Source organism: Marmota monax, unplaced genomic scaffold (genome assembly GCF_021218885.2).
Source record: "Marmota monax isolate L192 unplaced genomic scaffold, Marmota_monax_Labrador192_F-V1.1 WCK01_AAM20220418_F8-fsc00008, whole genome shotgun sequence".
Taxonomy (NCBI): domain Eukaryota; kingdom Metazoa; phylum Chordata; class Mammalia; order Rodentia; family Sciuridae; genus Marmota; species Marmota monax.
The window spans coordinates 4,579,971-4,603,230 of NW_026694432.1; the positions used below are offsets into that span (position 1 = coordinate 4,579,971).

Genomic DNA, 23,260 nt, shown 5'->3' on the forward strand with positions numbered 1-23,260 from the left:
AATCACCCTATCTCACATTAATTGCTTTAAGTGCCTCTGTCCTCAGTTCCTTGCTCATCCTGCCCTCTCTTACAATTCACCATCCATGTCCAGGCTGAAGTAATATTTCTTAGAACTAAATCTGATAGAATACTTAATTCAGAAATAAATAGGAACCATATACTGATACATACAACAACATATGAATCTCAAAATTAACACTATGCAGAATGAAAGAAGTCAGAACACGGGTTCATTACATGAAACTGTACAAAGGCAAACACCCACAGCAAAAGCAGGCAGATAAGTGGTGCCTGGAAGCAGGGTGGGGAGAGGACTGACGGCAAAGGGACATGAGAAAACTCTTTAAGGAAACACAAAAATCTCAACCATGGCAGTAATTATACAGGTATACATTTGTTAAAATTCAATAGGCTGCATACTCCAAAAGGATGTATTTTATTGAATGTATAGTATATCTTAATAAAGTTAGTTAAGAAAACAGTAAACCTGATCATGCCATATTCTAACCTCAACTTTGTGGTAGCTCCAAGTGGACTAAAGGATAATGCAAACTCCTGAGCTGAGAAGGCAACACCTTCCATCATCTTGTGCTGCCCGCCTTCCAACTTCATCCATCGCTACCTCATCAAATCCACCCTGTCTTCCTACCCCACATCCCTGGCCTGGCAAATGTGCATTCATCCTTCAGGTCATTGAATAGGCCTCTTCTCCCTCAGGAAGCTTTCACTGAATGCTCATTCTATACAGAACTAAAGCACTTCCTTCACCAGGTTTCTGGTGCACCTTGCATTCACTTGAGTTGTGACATTTCTTAAAATATTACAATTATTATTTATATATCCACATGCTTTATATTTGCTAATGCCACTACAGAGGAAGTATCTTGAGATCAGGACTCTGTTCTATTCATGTCTATACTTTCAGTGTCTAGCATTAAATAGGTACAAGGTGGCTCAATGTGGGAATAAGTCAGATTAATACTTTCCTTGCCATACCCATCAGGACCATCAATTTGTCCTCAAAGGAACCTGTTTAGTCTCCCAGTGCTTAGAGATCATATTTAAATACAGACCTAAGCAACAGAGATGGTAGTGGTGCTGCCACAGTTTTGTTGTTGGCAGGATACTTCCTTTACAACCTCAAACCCCATCTCCCCATCTAATCTTCCCGAGTCCACTTACCAGGCATTCCAGGAGACGAGCTGGACGGGCAATGACTATCATCAGTTTTTTTACCAGCTGCATCACAAAAGCCACCTCTGAGCTCTCTGAGCGCTCATGAGCCTACAAAGAAGACAAAAGTCACTTCAGCAAGCTACTGGTCCAGTGTAGCTGGGCTGAGCAGAACCGTAATGGGCAGAGCTGACTACAGGGAGAAATTATTGGTAGTAGAGAGAGCTCTGTAAAGCAAAACTAAAAGAGGAAGGAAGGACGGAAGGAAGGAAGGAAGGAAGGAATTAATTAATTCAGAGGAGAAGGCTGGTCAGCTGTGGGAGGGAGAAAGTTGCTCACTCATGAGAGACCAGTGAGTCTGAGAATACTACAAGACCAAGAAATGTCACCCAGACACACCTTTACCTGCTCCTCCAACCAACAAGCTTGATTTACCTTCCACATCCCATCTTAAGGGGCAACTCTCAATAGAGCCTTCATAGATATTCACCTTGTACCCCAGACACACTGTAAGGAACAAAAGACCTCAAAGCTAGGAAATGATATGACCAGAGAGGTATTTCAGAAAGACCACTAACTGCAGAGCAGAGGGTGCACTAAAGAGGGCAAGCCTAAAATCAGGGAAATCAATTAATGCAATAACTCCTACTGAACAAGGCAGAAGTCAAGGCAGTAAAAACCAAGATGAGTGCACAGCCTCGGGCCATTTTCTAAGATGGATCTGAGGGGTGGCAGAAGCAGGAACGGAGGTAACTGCAACTTCATTTTTAGGGAAAGTTCACTGAGCCCTTAGTGAAACAGGAACTGCAAGAAGATAACCAATAGACTAAAAACATGTGAAGTTTGGCTTTAGAGAAAAGAGCAGTGGGGCAGAAGAGGCAAATTTAAGTTTGAGGTGTCCTCATAGACAACCTTGGTATTTGCTGGGCCCAGGAGCCTTTTTCTTTCTTTCTTTCTTTCTTTTTTTTAATTTTAATATTTTTAGTTGTAGATGGACACAATACCTTTATTTTCTTTATTTTTATGTGGTGATAAGGATAGAACCCAGTGCCTCACACGTGCGAGGCAAGCGCCCTACTACTGAGCCCCAGCCCCAGGCCCCAGGACCTCTTGCTTGTCTTCTGAGAACAGATCAGGGTTCTAGGATCCACACTGATACTCTGTGGCTGCACCTTCCCTTCTACCTCCAACAGCTGACCAGTGTGGACTGCTTTCCTGGGAATTTTTCAATGCTCAGAAAGATAACAGTTATTATCTGTGTAGCCAAACTGTATAATCTACACTTGGGTTAAAAAAGATGGCCATATCTAACCTTAGAGCACAGATAAAAACAGCTAAGAAAGGAGAATGAGCACTTCAAGAGCTTGTCAGTTTCTGGTTGAGGACACTGGTCCTAAGGCCTGATGCATTTTTATCTTCAGATCTCCAAAACCTACCCTCTTCATCCTTATCTTAGTATCCCTTTACTGTTAACACTTCTGTGAGTCTTATTTCTATTACTTATGACCAAAGAATATGCACCAATCTGGGGAAGTCAGTGAAGGAGTTCAGTAGGTAGGTCACTGGTCTGGAGTTTAGGAAAATAAGGGTGCACGTGGGAGTCTTCCACTAAGGACCTGTGAGTAGAAAAGGCTCATCAGCACAAGGGTGGAGAAAGGAAAGAGAATAGTAACTCTGGACAGTGCCCTGTAAAACAGCAGCATTTTAGAGTGGGTAGAGAGGGGAAGTTATGAAGAGGCAGCAAGGCTAGAGAGAACAGGGAATTGACAACCAGGAGAGCTAAGGTTCAAGAGGTGTTCACTGTGTCCTCTAGAGAGGTGAAGAAAGATGAGGTCTGAAAGAAGCCACAGAATTTGGCAATTAGTCAATTATTTCCTTGGTTACTTTTGTCTGAACAGCTTTAGTGGAATCTGAGGGAAGCTCAGAAGACTGAGTAGTGAATAAGTTATAAGGAAAGAAATATTGCAAATGAAGATTTCTGTGTGTGTGTGTGTGTATTTTTTTTTCCTTGTAAACTTTTTTTTTTTTCCAAATGTGATACTGGGGATGGAACCCAGGGTCTGGCACATACTAGGGAAGCACTCTACCACTGAGCTACATCTCCAGCACCCTTATAATCTATTCATGTGTGTGTGTGTGTGTATGTGTTTATGTATATACATACATGACAAACATGAGTTTGGGTTCTACTTCTGCTATTTAAGAAATGAGTTATCTTGGTGATTCAGTCCTTTAAACTTCAGTTTACTCATCTTTAAATTTGGGAAATAATAATAGCGCTTTCCTTATAGGTGGGTATGAATTAAATTAAATTAATTAAATGAGATAATACAGTGTCTAGCATGTATTAAGTGCTCTGTAAATGCTAGCAATCTTTATTATTTTAAGCATAAAGCTAATGATGATGGTTTTTGATTTAATCCCATTGAATGAATGATTGCCATTTTATCATTGCCTTTATGCTAAAAATCTAAGCTTGGATTCCTCCCAAGAAAGACCCTTCATCATCTGGCTACCAGTCTAATTCTTCAAACTTACCAACTCTTTCCTGCAGGCATCTACTCTAGTTGTGCCAAACTACTTCATCTGCAATTTCTGGAATGCACCAAGTTCCTTGAGAGGTTGTTTACAGTTTCCTAGGCTTGCCTACTTGCCAAGATTTGACTTTCTCTGAACCATGCTGAGTCCTTCTCTGTGCTCAGAACTTATCTCTTTTTGTGCTCGTCAATCACATTGTACTATAATAAATAGAAGATAGTGTCTGGTACACAGTACACATTGTTAATGAAAGCTGTTTTTTTTTACTGTAAGTATATATATTGGTGGGCCTATAACCTTAGTCAATAGCAAATTCCTGAGATGGGAGTCTACACTGAATACCTGTTAACATCCCCCTTCCAAAGGCCTAACAAATCAAGGAAGAAAGGAAAAAATTGGCTCCACAATCAGTGGTCTTTCTAGTACATCAACCACTTAACCCCTGGGATAGTCAGTCTGAGAAAATACCTGGAGGTATGGGCAAGACTCTGATTTCAGCATTTGAGAAGATCAATGTTTCAGAAGGAACCTTGAAGCTGGGTGTAGTGGTACCTGTGTATAGTCCCAGCTACATCTACTCATGAAGCTTGAGGTGGGACATATCTCAAGCGGGAAAAATTTTTAAAAAGGAGGAAACTTGGTAATCATTTAGCAATACCCTGATTCCTAAATGTTTCTGGGGCACCCCATTTATTAATGAAAAACTATTAGAAAATTATTCCTGAGTAGAAACAAATAGCTGCTTTTCATGGGAATTTGGCTTTCTAAAGTCATATTGAATTTAAGTCATATTAAAGTCAAATTCAATATGACTTCAATATGACTTCCTAAAGCAGTGCAGGCTTGGTCTTGGCTGTCTCTGGATTACTTTACCTTTAGCCTCACAGGGATTTTTTTCATACTGCGGAGGATCAGATCTCTACACATAGAAGTCTTACTAGAGCACTTCTCACCATGTCAGTGGAACATCAGCAAGTGGATAAACCCACAGGTTAAGCCTTGGCCCAGCTTCCTTTGGGCTGAGGAGAGACGGTTGGGAGGCTCTGCTTACACCAAGTATTATTATTATTATTATTTTAGTTGTAGATGAACACAATAAAAGTATTGTGTTCATCTATATATTTTTATGTGGTACTGATGATGGAACCCAATGCTTCAAACATGCTAGACTCTACCATTGAGCTACAGCCCCTACACCAATTATTTTTGAAAAGAGAGCCTACCACATCCATTGGGGCCACTTTATGGCTTTGGGTAACAAATCTCTTAGTCAAAGAATTTATGAATCTATAGTGTTTGAGCCTCAGGCAGAATAATACAGCTTTGGATGTAGAGAAGAAAGGACTTAGAACTGAGTCTACTGATACCACACAGGCTTTACTCAACGATGCAAGGAACTAGGGAAGGATCTAAGTCCATCAGTACCACACGTGGAGGTGGTTCCTGTATATCCTGTATAAGAATACCTGGTGGTGCCTGCAGGCTGGGAAGACTGGGAACCTACAAATTTCTGATTTCAGCCCACCATGTGGAGGTTTTACCATAGCCCCAGCACCAAGACACTCACATCTTGTAGAAGTTTCTCCAAATTCTCTTGAAGTTCATAGAAGTAATGTGATGTAATGAGGCCACTCTGAGATTTATCCAGGCAGTCTCGGGCCATCTCAATCACCTGATGATGGATAAAGCTCAGGGCTCCATCTGCCAAGGGCAACACGCTGTCTGGAGTATTGGAGGAAATGAACTCTGCAAGTCGCTCTTCCATTTGTGCAGTGGCCTGGGAATAAAAGCAAGAAAAGTGACAGTTCCCTTCTAGTCCTATCTCAGCTGGAGCTAAGCTGAAGGACTTGGTAACAGCTAACGGACAGGCTTCCTGGGAGCCTGGTTTTCTGATGTTGCATTTGAGAAATCTAATGACTGAAGAAACAAGAAGATCACTTTCAAGTTAAGTCAGAGTGCCCTAGCACTATATTCAAGGGCCTCTATTGCCTGAATTTGCCTGTTCCTGGCTATTTCCTATAGGGCATGCTCTTTGTCTGGGGGCATAGAAGGTTTGCTGTTCTCCTTTACCCTGGCATTCATGCCTCTGTCTTTGTTTATTCTGTTCCCTGACTGTGGCCCTCTCGCCCTGAAGGTCTGCCTCACAAGCTCCTGTTAGTCCTTTCATCTCACACAAGCATTACCTCTCCTCAGGGAAGTCTTTTCCCAGCAAACAGGAATTCCCTTTCATCAGTGCTTCGTCCATTGGCCTCAACTGGATACATGTAGTGTATGGATACTGCTGAGTTCTAAGCCTTTCTCTGGACTGGGAAGTTCTTCAAATCAGAGATAATATTATCATCTCAGGATCCTTTACTTAACCTGAGGACCTGCTTAACAGAGGTTCTGCTGGACACAGCTAAGCAAGTAGTCAGAGAATGTTTACTGAAGTTGTGAATCTGTCTGGTCTTGGATCCAAGTTGGAATAAAGGACTGTGAATAGAAATATGACTCTTGCCTGGATCCCAGAAGAGCAGAATGGAGTCATACAGTTAGTAAACACTAGGAGTGGATTTCAATTCAGGCAGTTTGCTCCTTGCTATTGCTTTATCGTCCATCAAGAAAAGCACAAGGGGTCACCATCTCCATCAGCCATCATATCTTTACAGGAAACTACACCTGAGTCTAGAGGAAGGGCCCCAAAAAGGAGCAGGACCCCCATATTGCACAACCCAGACAGAAACAAACAGACCCAGGGAGTTCTGAACAGAGGATGAAGAATGAGGTTTGGGCATCCCAGGATTCTACTGTCAGGGATTGTCAGTCTACTGCTCCCTCTCAAGACAGAGCTGGCTGCTTTCTGCAGGAAGGCCAGATCAGAATGGTGTTCAAACAGAAATGCAAATGGGAAGCAAGGTCCTAGGTTATGCAGACAAGTGTGAATGCTATTTCTCAGCTATCTCAGGATAACAACCTATTTTCTTCCATCAACATTTTCCTTGAAAATACAGATGTTAGTAAACAACTCTATGCCCTCTGTCTCCTACTCACTGCTCCCTGTGGCCTTCCTGTAGGTACAGCATCTGTCTGTATACTGTCTGGGGCCTGCTTAAGAAATCTGTACCAAATGAAGGTGATTCTAGAGGGAAAATCATGTCATGGAGGGACCATGACTCATAGATCCTGATATGCACAGTGAAAAGTCAGGCCTCCAGTTCTTTCCTTCTCCTTTAACATGTGCTGGAATACCTTTCTGACATTCCCTTCTAGTCACCTGTCCCTCTGGGGAATGGACAAGCAGAGGTTCTGCAAATACAGCCCATAAACTCATAGACCCTGCTGCCTCCTGCTGCTCACACAGTCTGGAAGTCTGCATGCCCATGTCTTCCTCCTCCTGTGGGAGCCTTTCTGCTCCTCTTCCTGGTTACTTCTGGAGGCAGCAGTTCACCCCTCACCCCAAAGTGTTTTTACTGGACTGGCTGTAGGCAGCCAACCTTGGGATACTGTCTTCTTTTAAGTGAATCCTTACCTTAGGGAATCTTTCTTTGTACACATGATTCATCATTATTATTTCACTGTCAAAGGAAACCGGGGACCGTCCAGGACTGAATAAGAAAAAAAAAACCAAAAAAAAATCATCTTATTTTAGTACTATGAAACTCTCAAAGAGAAAGCTGACCATTCCTAGAACCCCTGCCCTCCCACTAATTTCAGCACCCATCCCCATCTTTTTTATTTTTGGTACCGGGCAATAACTCAGGGCACTCAATCCCTGAGCCACATCCCCACCCTTATTTTGTATTTCTTCAGAGACAGGGTCTCACTGAGCTGCTTAGTGCCTCGCTTTTGCTAATGCTGGCTTTGAATTGGCGATCTTCCAGACTCAGCCTCTTGAGCTGCTGGGATTACAGGTGTGTGCCACCATGCCTGGCCCAAGCTCCCATCTTCATGAGAGCTGGCTGGGCATGGTCATGCACACCTGTAATCCCAGCAGCTTGGGAGGCTGAGGCAGGAGGATCATAAAGTTGAGGTTAGACTGAGCTACTTAGCGAGGCCCTAAGAAACCTAGTGAGAGCCTGTCTCAAAAAAATCAAAAGGGCTGGGGATATGGCTCAGTGGTAAAATGCCCCTGGGTTCAATCTCCATAAAATAAGAGAGAAAGAATGCGCATATGATGAGTTCCAGAGCCTTTCTTATTCCTAGACCTCCCAGTGTACCTTGTAAGGTTCAAAAACAGTGCCATCTGGTGCTAGGTTATCTTCCTGCAAGAAGCATGGCTTTCACAAAGAACTCTTGCCAGGGCCTGAAAAGGCTGAGAAAGGAGGAGCCTACTCCTGAGCTCACTGGTGGCTTTCCTAGGGATGACCTCCCCAGAACAAGACCCTGTGTCCTTGTAGCTTTGGCCAGTGGGGTTTGCTATACCTTCGCACTCTCTGGGAATCAAATCAAATTGATCAACCTCCAAAGCAACCAAAGGAAGACTCTACACACTTATTTCTTTTTTCAAATAAACTGCGGCCAAGAGAGCTAACTTGACCTCTGGCCTGGGAGACAGGTGAATCTAGCCTGTAGTGAGCTGTATGTCTGGGTCATCTATTAAAGAGAATAATAGTGTTTTCAGCCTTAGTTTATTATCTTCCCTTGTAACCTAAATCTTCCCCTCTGGCCCACATGCAGTTACATCTCCTTAAAGAATTTAAAATTCTGAGTTTTAAATTTGGGTCCTGCCTAGTTTAGTGCCCTGATAGGAGTTCTCAACTGGGCTAGGTTCAGAACTGTTCTTCTTTGCCTTTCTGGGATTTCAGGCGTGAGCCTGGGAGTGAGCCTTGTTCTGTCTGTCCTCCTGATGCAAATGATCAAGTATTTAAGAATAATACAGGAGGGACTTCCCTGAGTGTCACTGTGGTCCTCTCAGTCCTAAAATATACCCTTTACTCTATGTAAGTTGCTGAGATCACAAGATTCAGGTGTTCCTCTGTGAGATAAGGATAGTCATTCGGTTTACATCACTCATTTGTATTCTTGATCCTTTGCACTTAAGTCCCAGTGATCACCTTTATTCTTTGAAGCTGAATCAATCTGGCCCAGCTCACTCCCTATCAAAGTGCCAGCAGTACCTTAGGGGATTCTTTCTGGGAGGCACTGTTTCCTTGGGACACCACCCCGTACATGTTAGCCAATTTCTTACTTCACAGAGACCCTAAGAAGGGTCTCATGAAGTTGAGCTCATTTTGATCTCCACCGTCTCCCTTAACTTGGAATGCTAGCACATTTTTATAAGCTAACACCAAAGAGAATGGGCAGTTAGTGGCTGGGGGTGTAGTTCAACGGTGGAGTGCTAGCTTAGTATGTGCAAGGCTCTAGGTTTGAGCCTCAGTACTTTCCCCCACTAACTCAGGGGAATTCAGACAAATCAGCTGTTAAGGTTTGTTTAGTTTGATGAAGGCAGGCCCAGGCGACTCAAGGAATTGAAATTGAGATGGCTTTGGAAAGGCATTTTTTATTTTAATTTTTGCAGCACGGGTGGTTGAACTAAGACACTTTCCCACTGAGCTACATCCTCAGCCCTTTTTATTTTCAGACACAGTCTGAAGTTGACGAGGCTGGCCTTCAACTTGCAATCTTCCTGCCTCAGCCTACCAAGTCACTGGGATTACAGTTATATGCCACTGCACTCAGCTTCAGATGGGCAATTAATTCTGCTTTTAAATTGGGCTCCTTCCCCAAGTCAGCCACTTGTGTCTGTAGCAGCAGCTTTCCAGCTGGCCTAGCTCATACATTCTGGGCCTCATGGTTCTGCAGTCAGGTAATCATTAGAACTGATACTACTATTACTCTCTTTTACTGAATGGAGTTGGAAGGGAAAAAGAGAAAGACCACATGACAGCATCATCACATAGCTTTTGAGTAATGGGCTGAGCTGAACCTGAATACAAAACATTTCTGAACATTAATTGGATTTGATTAACTCAAGTTGGCCAATATGCTCCACCAGGGGTTAGAAACCACAGCCAGCAGACCAAATCTGGCCCATTACCTGTGTTACTAAACAAAGCTTTTATGTTACCTGTGGCTGCTTGCACACTACAGCAGCAAAGTTAAGTAGCTGTGACAGAGATTATACGGCCTGTGAAGCCTAAAATATTCACATCTTGTCCTTTACAGGAGATGTGTGCCAATCCCTGTGGTGTGTAGCAAACTGAGGCCCCTGGGTACTAGAACAGTAGGAGAGCATTCCTCACCTGAGGCTGCGGGAGCGGGGCCGCATGGCTGGGGACTGTCGTCCTTCCTCATCTGGTACACTTTCTGTGCTAAAATGCTTCGTCAGAAAGTGCAGCTCATCAGCTGTAGGCTGGAAAGGCAACTGATGCAGCTTTTCTTGTGAGGAACATGATGACTATGGGGGAAAACATTACAAACAGCATTAAAGACGGGAGCAAGGGCAGTCCAAGAGTGGAGAAGGACTGAAACAGCTCAGGGACTCCCTAGCCAATGTGAACACAAAGCATCTGCTCCTTTCCTGGCTCCTTTCCTGTAGCCTGGACTGGGCATGATTCTTTTCACCATGAAACCTTCAGAGGTCTCAGTACTGATCAAGCCAAGACACTAGAGTCCTTCAGGAGTTGTGCTAGAAGCTGGGCTCAGACCTTCATGAGGTGTGAGAACTCTCCAACACCAAGGAGTCTTCTGAGGTAGTAAAAAGCAGATTTTTCTGCAAGGACCCTTGGCCTTCTATGAAGCTTTTGGCTTCTTGAGATATTAAGCAAGTAGAGAGCACACTTCCTAGCTCAAGAAATGTTCCAGGTAAGCTGCAAATGACATCCCCTTATGTTTTCCCTTTTACAACCTTAAGAGTGCCATCAGGGGACAGCTCAGCCATGTTTCTTTTCAACTGTTATCTAGAGGAAAACTAGCTTTGGTGAGGCTGGGAAGCTATGTCCAGATACTAGGGACAACACAAGGCGGGAAAATATACCAGAGAAGAAAATTCCTTCTAGATCTGGACCCAAAGATTAAACTTGATCTGAAAACAATTATGAAACTCTAAACATGGCTGAGTGATTGAGGATTCCTGACAAGAATCTGCCAGTCACAACAGACCATTTGAGGAAGTGAACCAGCATCACTGAAGGAAACCCACACATACAGCTACGCTGTAGCAACCCACAGGCTCCAGAATCAGCAAGATTCTAAGAGAGCAGGTAAGTCTAGCATTATTGGCCCAATTTCTACTTATCAATTAATCAAGGGTCTGGGGCTTAAAAATCTAAATCCTTTAGAGTCAAAGCTGTAGCACCACGTAGAGGGAAATATGATGCTATAGGGTCAACATCAAGGGAGAAATTAGCACTTTTTGGACTAACAATGTGTGTCTCTCTCATGGAATGTTATATAGTACACAAAACTATAAACAATGCAATGTCTGCACCGGGCTCTATCCTGCAACATTTTTAAAAATGAATTTATTTAGGCTGCAAAAAGAATTTTCCCCCGATTAACATAAAGCTAGCAGGGCAATAAATTATGGTGAACAAAATTGGTATTTAAAATATCCCAATAAGCTGGAGCAATGGATTGAGTATGTTAAATTTACTGAACAGATGAAAAAAATATATATAGTATATGTGTGTATACATATACATACATAGAATATACACACACACACAACTCTTACTTTGGGTTTAAAAAAATCACTTGTTTGAGTAAAGGATTATGGAAAAATGGGTATTTAAGCTTAGCTGCCAAAGATCAATAAGACCTTTGGATTGATTTAATAGTAATATCTAGTCATGGGAGAAAATGGTGATCCTTTGCTGTGCTTGGGATTCATGACTATAGACAAACCCGTCATAGAAGACTTGAAGAACAGAAATGGGGATACACTCATCAAATATACATTCTGTAAAGCCTAAAACATTTAGTATTTAGCTTTTCACTAAGTTTGCCAACCCTGCCATCCTTTAATAAAAAGGAGGACTCATTTTAGGCTTGATTGCACATGGTAGCAATTAGCATATCAGTTGCGTTTTTGGCTAAAACCTTCTTTAAAAAAAATAAGTAAAATTTTAGAGTAAGGACTAGTCTTTTGTTAATATACATCACATTCTTTCTTGACTTTTTGGAAAGAAAAAGGTAAAAAATGAGGCAGAAGGTCTGCCAGGGCTTTGTGACATGGAAGGGGTGATTTGCTCTTGGTTGCAGTCCTAGAAATAAGGTTGGGGGTGGGCAGGGAAACCATGCTTAGGAGTCCCCATGCTCAGCCTCACTGGCAAAGCAACAAAGTGCATTCACAAGCCCTTCTCTGACTCAACCAGGAAGAACTGACTCCAGGGAGGGGAGGGAACCTTCCAAAGGCGTTTCTGGATCTGTCTATGTTTGTGAAGGGTCACTAGCCTTCTGCCCCAATCAGCACTACCCCCAAGCAATCTACATGAATTTGGCTTTAAAGGAAAAGCTAAGAACTATTTTGTAGCATTGGACAGTGCTGTATGGATCAGAATGAAGGAGGTATGGCCACAGATTTGGCTACTTACTGAGACAGTGGAGCTAGGAGTGTTGGTTCCATAGCCTGAAGAAGGCAAAGAGGCCAAAGACCAGCGCCGTCCATCAGTCCTATGTAAGAAGAAGAATATTAGGTAGTTTCTAAAGGTCCCCACCCTGAGCCCAGGACCTGCCTGGCTATGTCCATCAGCATATTTGGGCAGTTGATTTGCTGGAGGCTTCTCCTCATCTCCAAACAGTACTGCTCCATCTAGCACACGTGCTCTCCTACAAGAGGCCTATTGATGTATGTTTTCCACTTCAGAGATGGACACTTCTGACTATGAAGGAACCCATGGCTTAGATAAGAGTATCTATTATATAATACTGTGGTTTTGGAATAAATATTTTAATACTTTCAACTCATTCACTTTCAAAAAGAAGCAACATCAGAGTACTCTACCTGAAGGCATTATCGTAAGGACACAATGGCCACTGAAATGCAGCTATTTCCTTTTTGTTGAGATGGGTTTCACTATGTTGCTCAGGCTGGCCTCAAATTCCTGGGTTCAAGCAATCTTCCTGCCTCAGCCTCCAGAATAGCTGGAATTACAGGCATGAAGCACCACACCTAGCTTTATTTCCTTTTTGAAGACTATGTGAAGGGCTCTTGTTTTCCCAGGACACTGGGTTGATAGTAAGGAAAAAGCAGACTACCATCTGGATCTGAACTGAACATCAATAGACAGCAAATAGTTATAGGCCATCTAGGATCCATTAGGACCCATAAAATCAGTCTTTGAAAATGTTTGCCACAGAATGACAGTAACCTTACAAAAGAGGATGGAGGTGACATACCTTTGGTTTTATATGAAACTCTGGAGGTTTCCTTGCTTTCTCAAAAGTATGCCCCACAAAGCTCTTATCCCAAAGAACCACAATTACATATTTTACTATAGCAGAGAAAGATTAAGGGGGTATCTGACTTAAAGCTTTTAAAACATAAACACGTGATTGTTTGCCTGGACTGTGGAAAGTGGCATAAAGTATTGTTTCATGTGGAGCTTGGGGGTACACAGCCTGCTGAGGTTGAAGCCAGATGAAATTTCTTCACTGCTACCGGCAGAATCTTATATCTATCAGCAATGGAAGACCTTTAGAAGTTAAGTTCTTACTACAATTTGCAGAGAAAACTCTGATACCCAGAGATTGGAATGATTTGTCCAAGACTTCTCAGAGTTACAGCAGGGGATGGGGAGTGGAGGAGGAAGGAAAAAAGGGAATAAATCTTGGTAGGGCTTCTCCTTTGGAAGCAATGCTCCCCACCCTTCCCAACACAGAGCAGCTTGTCCACTGTGTTCTGTAAGGGAAGAGCCCAGTGTTCCATGCCACATGCACATGACTCAAACTTCATGCCACCCAGGCAGCCAGCATGTGTAAATCAGAACTCTGCTGGAACCTTGTCTCTGAAGCAAAGAAATGTCCAGGAGGGTGATAAAATATGATGTTCTCTCTGATTCTTTGCTGGGCCCTGGGTACTCTATATAAGAAAGCCATTTAATTCCAGGAAAATAGAGCTCAGCAAAGATTAATGTAATTCAGTGTTGGATTTCCTAAGGCCTTATTAAATACACCTTTTCACTTGTGATTTTCAATCCTTTAGATAAAAATGGAAACCAACTGCATGGCAGTCACTTCTCTGTATACTGAAGAACAGGGGCTACCAGAATGAATGAGACATAGGATGTCTCTAGTTCCTCTGTCTGGCCTCCTCATTGGGAGACTGAGGAAAGTTGTAAGAATGCAGGTGATTTGTACCTAGGTTCAGAAGTTTGGAACTATTCAGTAGTTCCTGTCTCCAAGAATATGAGCTCTGAGTCTTGGTTCCAGCAGGTAGTGGATCCTATGAGGCCTCTTTGATAGATATGAAAGGCCCAGTGTTCATACCCACAGTCAGAGAAGAATCATCACAACCAGTTCTCTCACCAAGCACAAAATCACAAGCCACATTATCTGGCCATGCATAGCAGTGGTCCAGCCCCTCTCCCCATCATACCCACTATTACCTGTCTGCTCTGTGGCCATGGCTGTAGTGAAAAGATGTACATCACAGTGAGAACCAATGGGAACCAGAGATAGCAATCTGTTTGACCCCCAGCATTTGGTTTAACTTGATGAAGGCAAATTTTCTGTTTATAAATGTGTAGCAGTTGGAAGTAAAATGACCTCAATAACTAGGAACCAACAATTTTTAGTCCCTCTTTGGCATGGCTGAGGCATTCCTCTCCACCCCATCAATAACTAGCAGTTTTGGGCTGAGGTTGTAACTCAGCAGTAGAGCGCTCGCCTAGCACATGTGAGGCCCTGGGTTCAATCTTCAGCATCACATAAAAAAAAAAAAAAAAAAAGAAAGAAAGAAATATTGTATCCAACTACAACTAAAAAATAAATATTAAAATAATAACTAGCAATTTTTCCTACAATGTTCTGTAGGAGGACAGCCCAGGGGTCTATGTTCCATGCACATGACTCAAATGTCATGCCTATGAGCGTAGACTTGAGTCAGTAGTAATACCAGGCCCCAAAGCCTCCCAGTTGGTCCTGTTTTTGAAGCCTAAATCAAGTAGATATAAGGGCATCAATGGAACCTGCTATTCCCTCTACCTAGGATAGTCCCCAACTCTGTGACCTCACACCTAACATGGTAGCTGCTTCTTATCCTTCAGTGTGGCTTTATGTGACCACCAGTGGGGACTCACAGCCTACTCTCTTCTTATTCTTTCATGCAGCATCATGTTCTTTCCCTTCATGGTACTTATCAGAGCTTACAACTAAATATTTGCTTTTCATGTATTGTTTGTCTCCCTCATCACGCATTTGATCAATAAGCATTGATGCTTATTATGTACCAGGAGACACAGTTTTCAACAGATCAAGGTATTAAAGGTAACTTGATTCTGGTTGAGGTGAGAGAAAAAACATGAACAAAAGAAAATATTAAGAAATATTAGAAGTACTAGTTTAAAAATAAAATTGGATAATTTAATTGAGACTAACAAGGAGGTCCCATTAGATTGTGTCATTAGGAAAAGTTTCTCTAAGGAAATAATATTTAAGATGAGAGATGAATGACAAGAATGAATTAACTAAGTGAACATCTGAGGGGACAGCATTCCTTAGGAAGGAAACAAGTGCATAGACCCTATCTATTTTCAAGAAAGTAGGGATTATGACTATTTTGTTACCACTGTAATACTAAGCACTCAGCATAGTGCCAAGCTCAAAGTCAGAGTTCAGTCAAAATTTATTGAATGAATGGAAAATGACTCAATGCCACTTCTGGGGGATCTGGTCACAGGTCCTGCTGTCCTAGTTCATACTTAATCTAGGCTACAGTTCATACACAGTCCAGGCAGAAAGTCTGGGATAAGTCTTTCCAGCTGTTCAGAAAAAAAAAAAAATCAATCCAACAGATTCTTATATTATAAGTGATACTACTTGAATCCCTGGTTAACTAATTGGAAGTTACATAGGGTAGGAGAGATGAGTCCGGGGAACACATCTGGATGAGGTTTCTTTTGAATAAAGCAGGGATCAGGAGGGGCACCCAAGTCAGTAATCAAACTTTTCCCTGCTCAAGGTCTATTCAACTACACAGAATCCTGGAGTGGAAGGGATATATTTCTTCTAGATTGTCATTTGAATAGTGAGTAAATGCTATTTCCAAAAGTCTGTTTTTTTTGTCATGTCTTTTAAAAAAGTAGTGTAAATATTAAAACTATTCTTGCCTCAAGGTGTATTATGTTCTCCATTTATTAATAGCTCTAAATCTGGACTCATAATTGGAGTACTTAGTTTTTGGTACTTAAGACTCTAACCAGGAAAAAACTTAAAAGTTAAAAAAAAATTAAAAACTTGAACCAGGCGTAATGGTACATGCCCTGTAATCCCAGCGAATCACGAGGCTGAGGCAGGAGGATCACAAGTTCAAGGTCAGCCTCAGCAACTTAGCAAGGCACTAAGCCAGTTAGACCCTGTCTCAAAATATAAAGCTTTTTTTTTTTTTTTTTTAAAAAAAAAAGGGCTGGGGATGAGGCTCAGTGGTTAAATGCCCCCTTGGTTCAATCTGATACCAATAAATAAATAAATAAATAAGAACGGAGCCTTGGCACACAGTTTAGATGAATTCTATCAACCTGTACTTCTCTAGAGGCCAGGTGATACCTTAGCCATGGGTGAAGCTGTCAAGATGATTATCCTGGGCCACAGACAGACTTACAGCACTTTCAGTGAGTAAATAAATAGCAGGAGGAATAAAAGCATGGCTCCGTATGTACCAAATCTTTCTAAATTCTTGGAAGGATAAGTGAAGACCCTGCAGTCTTTCTATGCCCACACACAGGCCAGCTTTTCAAAGGTGAGCAGTGAGGAATGTCAGGCCCTTCCAGTCCCTTGGAACACACTGAGCTAGAGAAGTAAGAGTACACCTTTTGGTCCTCCAGGGAAGAGAGCCCATTTTCCCACTGATCAATTGAGGACAGCTATCAGTTGAGGTATAGTGTTTTGGAACATACTTTTAGGACACCAGGGACATATGATTAAGAATTATAAAAATAAATCTAGTTCTTAAATTTATTCTCCCATTCCAACATTCAAATGCAAATACATAGATTACACAGAAAGCAAAACTTGAATAAAATGATTATAATCTGGGAGAGAAAAGCAGGGAAGGATTTTGATGGCTGGTAATCCAAGGTAACTCACTTGAAAGTGCACTGACTTATAGGAGGAATCTGATATTCAACTAACATTCATGCAAGTGTACCACATGTGTTATTCACAGACGAAGTTTTCTTGCAACTTACCTACGGGCAGGAACAAAGGAAAAGTGAGCAGGTGTATTAGGAGAGAAATTCCGGGGGCTGTCCAAAGGACTGTTACCTGAGGATGGAATAAGAAAAAGAAACCCTCTGAGAGGTTCCCTTCTGAGGAGGGCTGACATGATCTTTGGGCAAGAAATCTTCCTTTCCCATTGGCAATTAACATATCTTGTTATTTTTTCAGGCCACCATCAGTTTACAAATTCTGTCTTTGTAAAGGTTTGGTAGCCCACAGGTTTTCTCCCTTGTTCCCATGGTACCTATAAGAATCCACATCTCTCAGATATCCATTCTAGATCCAGCAGCAACTTACCTATTTCCTGTCCTTCTAGGAACACCTCAGGTTCCAATCTGCCTTGTTAAGTTAACCTAATTTTCCAAAGGCTTCAAGAGCTCCTTTAGTGCAGATGGTACGGCTAAATGCTCAAACATTTCTCCAAGGGCAACAGGAATCCTAGTCCAAAGTCTTGCACATTCATCTCTGCATACTGCATCCAAGGAACTAAACCAGAAGCCTATGTGCTTTAAGCAGAAGCAGAGTTCTCAGGTAGGGACTCAGGAGTTACCTTAAAACAGATAATACTTAAGTCCCCCAAGTCTGCAAAGTACACCCAAACTTCTGATGATGTAGGAATCACTGCCATCTCCTCAATTATGTTTCATGTGTCCCCTGTAACTTAAAACTCAGAAGTTCTGAACAAAACTGTGTGCTTACTTTTGTATTAGTCACAATAGTTCTTGAACCTATCATACTTCTCTGTTCTGTCTTCCAGCTCAGGCTAATGCTTAGGAGGACCTACTTGGCAGAAATTGTCTGTATGTTTCCACCCGAAAGCTCACTTTGAAGTAAGCACCATATTTTATGATGTGCTGACACTTCATAAACCTAAATAATTAGATATATGGAGGGGAAATGGTGGAAACAAGGTTTCTCACTGCTGGGAGTGGAAATTTACAGAAAAGCAAAGTGAAAAAGCAAAAATGATCCATGTGATAATGGATTAGTTGGAGACAACAGGAAGAACTCATGTTTAATAGAAATACAGATGGTTACATAGAAATGTTTATAGATATATGTATATACATAATTTAGTATATATGCTAATATTATATTTGATCTTTCAGCTAAGGACTAAAAGAAAGGATACTCCAGTAACAAAGCTTATCTAACTCCCAGATCTTGGTTTTTAACATTATTTCCAATAAAAAGTCCAGGGTTCCTTGGAGAAATGGCTGATTCTAGAACTGGGACCAGAAAAAAAAAGTGTATATATATATATGAATTTTAAGCCCAATGACTAGAGTATTTCATAGTATCAGAAGGTAAGGAAGTGATAAACTACCATGTTGATGGGTGTTATGTCAAAGGGGAGCAGGAGCCAACTGAAAGAACATCCAATGGTCAAAGAGAAAGAATTTGAGCAACTAAAAAGATCCAAACTAGAAAATAAATATCTACAGGTCCATACTGATTAAATAAATTGAGAAGTGGGAAAGATGATCAGTAAACATTGAACACTTGAACACTACCAACTACCCTGACCTCATAATACTTATAGAACACTGCACCAAATAATAGCAGAATATACATTCTTTTCAGGATCATACAATAAGATTCAATAAATTTAAAAGAGTTTAAGCCATACCAAATCTGTTTTCTGACCACAATTATATTGAATAGGAAATTAGTTAACAGAAAGACCTCTGGAAAATCCCCAAATATTTAGAAACTAAACAGTATATTTCTAAATAAATTGTGGATCAAAGAAGAATCAAAAGGGAAATTATAAAAGTGTTCTGAACTATTAAAAATGAACATGTAGCCAGGCAGTGGTGTACATCTGTAATCCAGAAACTAGGAGGCTGAGGCAAGAGGATCATAAGTTCAAAGCCAGCCTCAGCAGTTTAGTGAGGCCTAAGCAACTTAGTGAGACCCTATTTCAAAATAAAAAATAAACAGGAGGGGCTGGAGATGTGGTTCAAGTGTTAGAGTGCTAGCCTGGCTTGCGCGGGGCATTGGGTTTGATCCTCAGCACCACATAAAAATAAAAAAAAGATATTGTGTCCACCTAAAACTAAAAAAATAAATATTAAAAAAATAAAAATGACTGGAGATATGGCTCAGTGATTAAGCACCCCTAGGTTCCATTCCTGGTAGCAAAAAAAAAAAAAAAAAAGAAAGAAAAAACAAATAAAATAAAAATCAACATATATCAGAAACCACTAAAGCAGATCTTGGAGAGAAAATTCATGCCTATATGAGAAAAGAAGGACTCAGTTCAATGAGTCCTCAGCTTTTATCTTATGCAATTAGAAAAAGAAGAGCAAATGAAACCCAGGAGAAAGGAAATCATAAAGTTCACAGCAGAAATCAATTGATTTAAAACCAATGGAAAACAAAAGCACACACAGGTTTTCTTAGACTGACCAGGAAAAAAAAATGACACAATTTTCAACATCAGGAATGAGAAAGGTGGCAGACCTATGGAGTCTACTGATATCAGAAAAATAAGGCAATATTATGAACAACTTTATATTAATTAATTTGACAGTATAAATGAGACTGAAAAATTCCTTGAAGGATACAAACTATAAAGATTCACACAGATAAAAAAATTCTGAATAGCCTTATATCTATTAAACAAATTCAACTTATTTAAAATCACCGCACAAAGAAAACTTCAGGTTTAAAGCTTTACTGGAGAATTCTGCCTTTTTAAAAAATATATACTTTTTAATTGTAGATGAACACAATACCTTAATTTTATTTATTTATGTTTATGCTGTGCTGAGGATTGAACCCAGTGCCTCGTACATGTTAGGCAAGTGCTCTACCACTCAGCCACAACATCAGCCCTGTGCCAAACATTTAAGGAAGAAATAATAACAATTTTACATAAATTCTTCCATAAAACCAAAGAGGAGGAATTATTTTGCAACTCATTCCATGAGGTCAGCATTACCTAGATATCCAAAGCAGACATTACAAGAAAACCACAGACTTATAACCCTTATGAATATAGATGCATATATTTAAAAAATTTCAGTAAATAAAATACAGTGATATATTAAAAAGCTACTATATAATAACCAAGTAATATTTATCGCAGAAACACAAATTGGTTTAAAATTTAAAAATTCCACTGTCACCAGACAATGCTCTATTCGAGCATTCAACAAAAATCCAATAACCATTTGAAAAAAAAAAAAAGTCAGGCAAATTATGAAAAGAAAGACAAATTTTGGGGCTGGGACTATAGCTCAGTGGTAGAGTGCTTGCCTACCACATATGAGGCACTGGGTTCAATCCTCAGCACCACATAAAAATAAGTAAATAAATGAAGGTATTGTGTCCATCTACAACTAAAAATATTTTTTAAAAAAAGAAAAGAAGGACACATTCTTAAGTTGATAAAGGGTGTCTATGACAAACCTTCAGCTAATATCATGGTTAATAGTAAAGAGAAAAATGCTCTAAGCCAGGAACAAAACAAGGATATCTTCTATTCAAGACTGTACTGGAGATTTAGCCAATGGAATAAGGTATGTTGTCTTTATTCACAGACAACGTGGATGTCTATGTAAATAATCTGACAGAATTTATAATGAAGCTACTAGATATGTGAGTCAGCAAGGCTTCAGGATTCAAGATCAATATACAAAAATAAATTATATTTATATATACTAGGAATAACCAGAAATTGAAAATAAAATTACCATTTATGAGTGCCTAAAACTATGAAACACTTAGGGATAAATCTGACAAAAGACATACAAAACTAAACAAAACATTGTTGAGAAAAATTAAAGATGATCTAAATAAATGGAAAAAAAAACATATTCAAGGATCAGAAGATCTGATATTGTTAATAGATCAGCTCTCTAATTGAGCTACAGATTACTCACAATCCCAATCAAAAGTACCTTTCTGATGATCTGATTTTAAAATTCATATAGAAATGCAAAGGACAAGATGTTAGAGAAAAACTGTATAATTCCATTTAGGTAATATTCTACAAAATTCAAACTAGTCTATAAGTGACAGAAGATAGATGGGTAGTTGCCTGGAGTTGGGAGGAGTCACAAAAGGTTAAGTGGAAACTTTTGGGAAATGACAAATACATTTCCTACTTTGTGGTGATGGCTTCATGAATATATAGCTACATATGTCAAGTTATCAAAGGGTATACTTTGATTATTGTATAGTATGGCCCAGTGAAATCTGTTTAAAATAAATATAAATTAGTAAAACAAATATTTAAAAATATTTTATCCATAGTACAAAATTCTTTTTTCTTCTTTTGAGAGTGAAATGTGATTAAGTTGGCTCATATTTTTAGAAATCTTAGGGTATGTGTGTGGTGCTGGGGATCAAAACCAGGGCCTTGCAACATGCTAGGCAAGTTTTCTACCATTAAGCTGCCCCCAATCCTGTGGTTTGGTTTTTGAATTTAGATTTTGTGACTTAGTTTTATTACACATACAAAATACACCTTTCAAAGACATGCAGCTTCCTCAGAAGTGCATTGTTCAATCTGTTTCTTAGATCATGATACTACTTGTTTTTCAATTCTATTCAAAGAATGATATTTTTCTATGATGTCCAGCAATTCTTGTAAACAGAAAGATTGTAGTTTTACATTTTTAGCAAAAATTGAACCTTACATTTGGAAGGTTAGAAATAGTCTATTTCCAATGTTTTTAAGTAGTGGTTTCATCGGTTTTTATGGGTACCATATTTTTTGGTCAACAAAAATCACATATAGATAGGAATATTTCAAAAAATGCTTTCTCTGTGGCATAGCTTTCTTTTTAAATGTAGCCACTTCTACACACAATGTTAAAATGTCACATTCACTCTAAAAAGACAAAGAATATTTTCTCTAACCTTTCCCAATTATCTTTTAAATAGCATACTATTAAAAATCACTAGCTAGTATAGAAAAAGTGTGAAAATTTGGATATCTTATTTTTAAAAACTGCATTACGTCATTTAGTTTGGCCATTATTTTAATTTGCTACAAGAGAACTAGTTTATTTCCTTCTTGTACACATTTTCAAAGGCCCCTCTATAGCTATTACAAAATATTGTAAAAATGCAATACTGCAATATGTTATTATATGCTGAAGGGTAGGAATGACTGAGGGTATGTCATGGAACTCCACTTTTTGCTCATGATATATCATGTACAACTTATGACATAGTCTGACAGATGGAGCAAAGAGGAGTAACTAGTATCAATCCATACTTTAAATATTTGTAAACCCAAATGCAATTCTTATATTTTATGATACAAATGTTTTAATATTTTCTCCTAAATTTAATTAATTTCTATCTGGGAATATTTTCTCCTACATTTAATTAATTTCCATCTGGGAATATTTTCTCCCACATTTTATTTTATTAAAACTTCTTTTATCTGGGAAAATGTTGTTACTGACAAATTCTTAGTAGAATGACAAGCACAAAGTGATACATCAGAAAAAGTGTCCCCCTCCAAAAGTTCAACAATTCACATGAAAAGTGATTAGGGACTACATAAGGTCAAAATCCGAATGTGTTTACCTATAATTAGTTTACAAATACCTCTATATCAAAGGCTTTTTTTGAATCTTAAGTTGAATCCTTGATCACATCTACAGAATTAAAGGCACCACACATTATATCTTTATTACAATGTCAATGAATATTTATTAATTTATCAATTTTTAAGGTTCTTAAATTTACTCAGAAGAATTTTAAAGAGCTGATTCACAATTCAACCTTTTATATGGCCAATGTCAAAGAAAGAAAATAGTTTCCAAGTTATGGAGTTGTTGCCAAGATATAGGCAAAAACAGGCCATTAAGTCTGTGACTGAAATCTTTGTCAAAAAGTCTCTGTAGTGCAAGGGGAAAATCATGGTGGATTCCTACCACCTGGTAACCCAGCAGATGACCAATGAGCATTCCTTCCTCCAGGACAGGATCCCAGTAGACTTTTTAAAACATTTTTTTAGTTGTAGATGGACACAATATCTTTATTTATTTATTTATTTTTATGTGGTGCCGAGGATCAAACCCAGTGCCTCCTCATCTGTGCAAGGCAAGCACTATATTCCATTGAGCCACAGCCCCAACCCGGCTCCCAATAGACTTTAAGACCTATTCTAATAAAACCTCCACCTACCCAGTTCAACTATGACACCAAGTATACAGCCTTAGTGC

General features: G+C 39.8%; 1 protein-coding gene across 12 annotated transcripts in view; it reads right to left on the reverse strand.

Moving 5' to 3' along the window:
- The window catches only part of Mast2 (microtubule associated serine/threonine kinase 2), a 181,613-nt gene that overhangs the window by 13,413 nt on the left and 144,940 nt on the right, over positions 1-23,260 (reverse strand). For 8 of the 12 annotated variants that reach the window (XM_046468719.2, XM_046468720.2, XM_046468718.2 and 5 more), the window contains 7 exons: positions 17,039-17,114; positions 14,240-14,260; positions 12,227-12,305; positions 9,935-10,089; positions 7,222-7,297; positions 5,281-5,490; positions 1,185-1,286 (listed from right to left, as the gene is read on the reverse strand). In XM_046468719.2, the coding sequence (XP_046324675.1) occupies positions 1,185-1,286; positions 5,281-5,490; positions 7,222-7,297; positions 9,935-10,089; positions 12,227-12,305; positions 14,240-14,260; positions 17,039-17,114 (719 nt within the window). The remainder of the gene's footprint in view (positions 1-1,184; positions 1,287-5,280; positions 5,491-7,221; positions 7,298-9,934; positions 10,090-12,226; positions 12,306-14,239; positions 14,261-17,038; positions 17,115-23,260) is intronic. The other 4 variants (XM_046468728.2, XM_046468724.2, XM_046468722.2 and 1 more) reach the window with 1 other exon arrangement.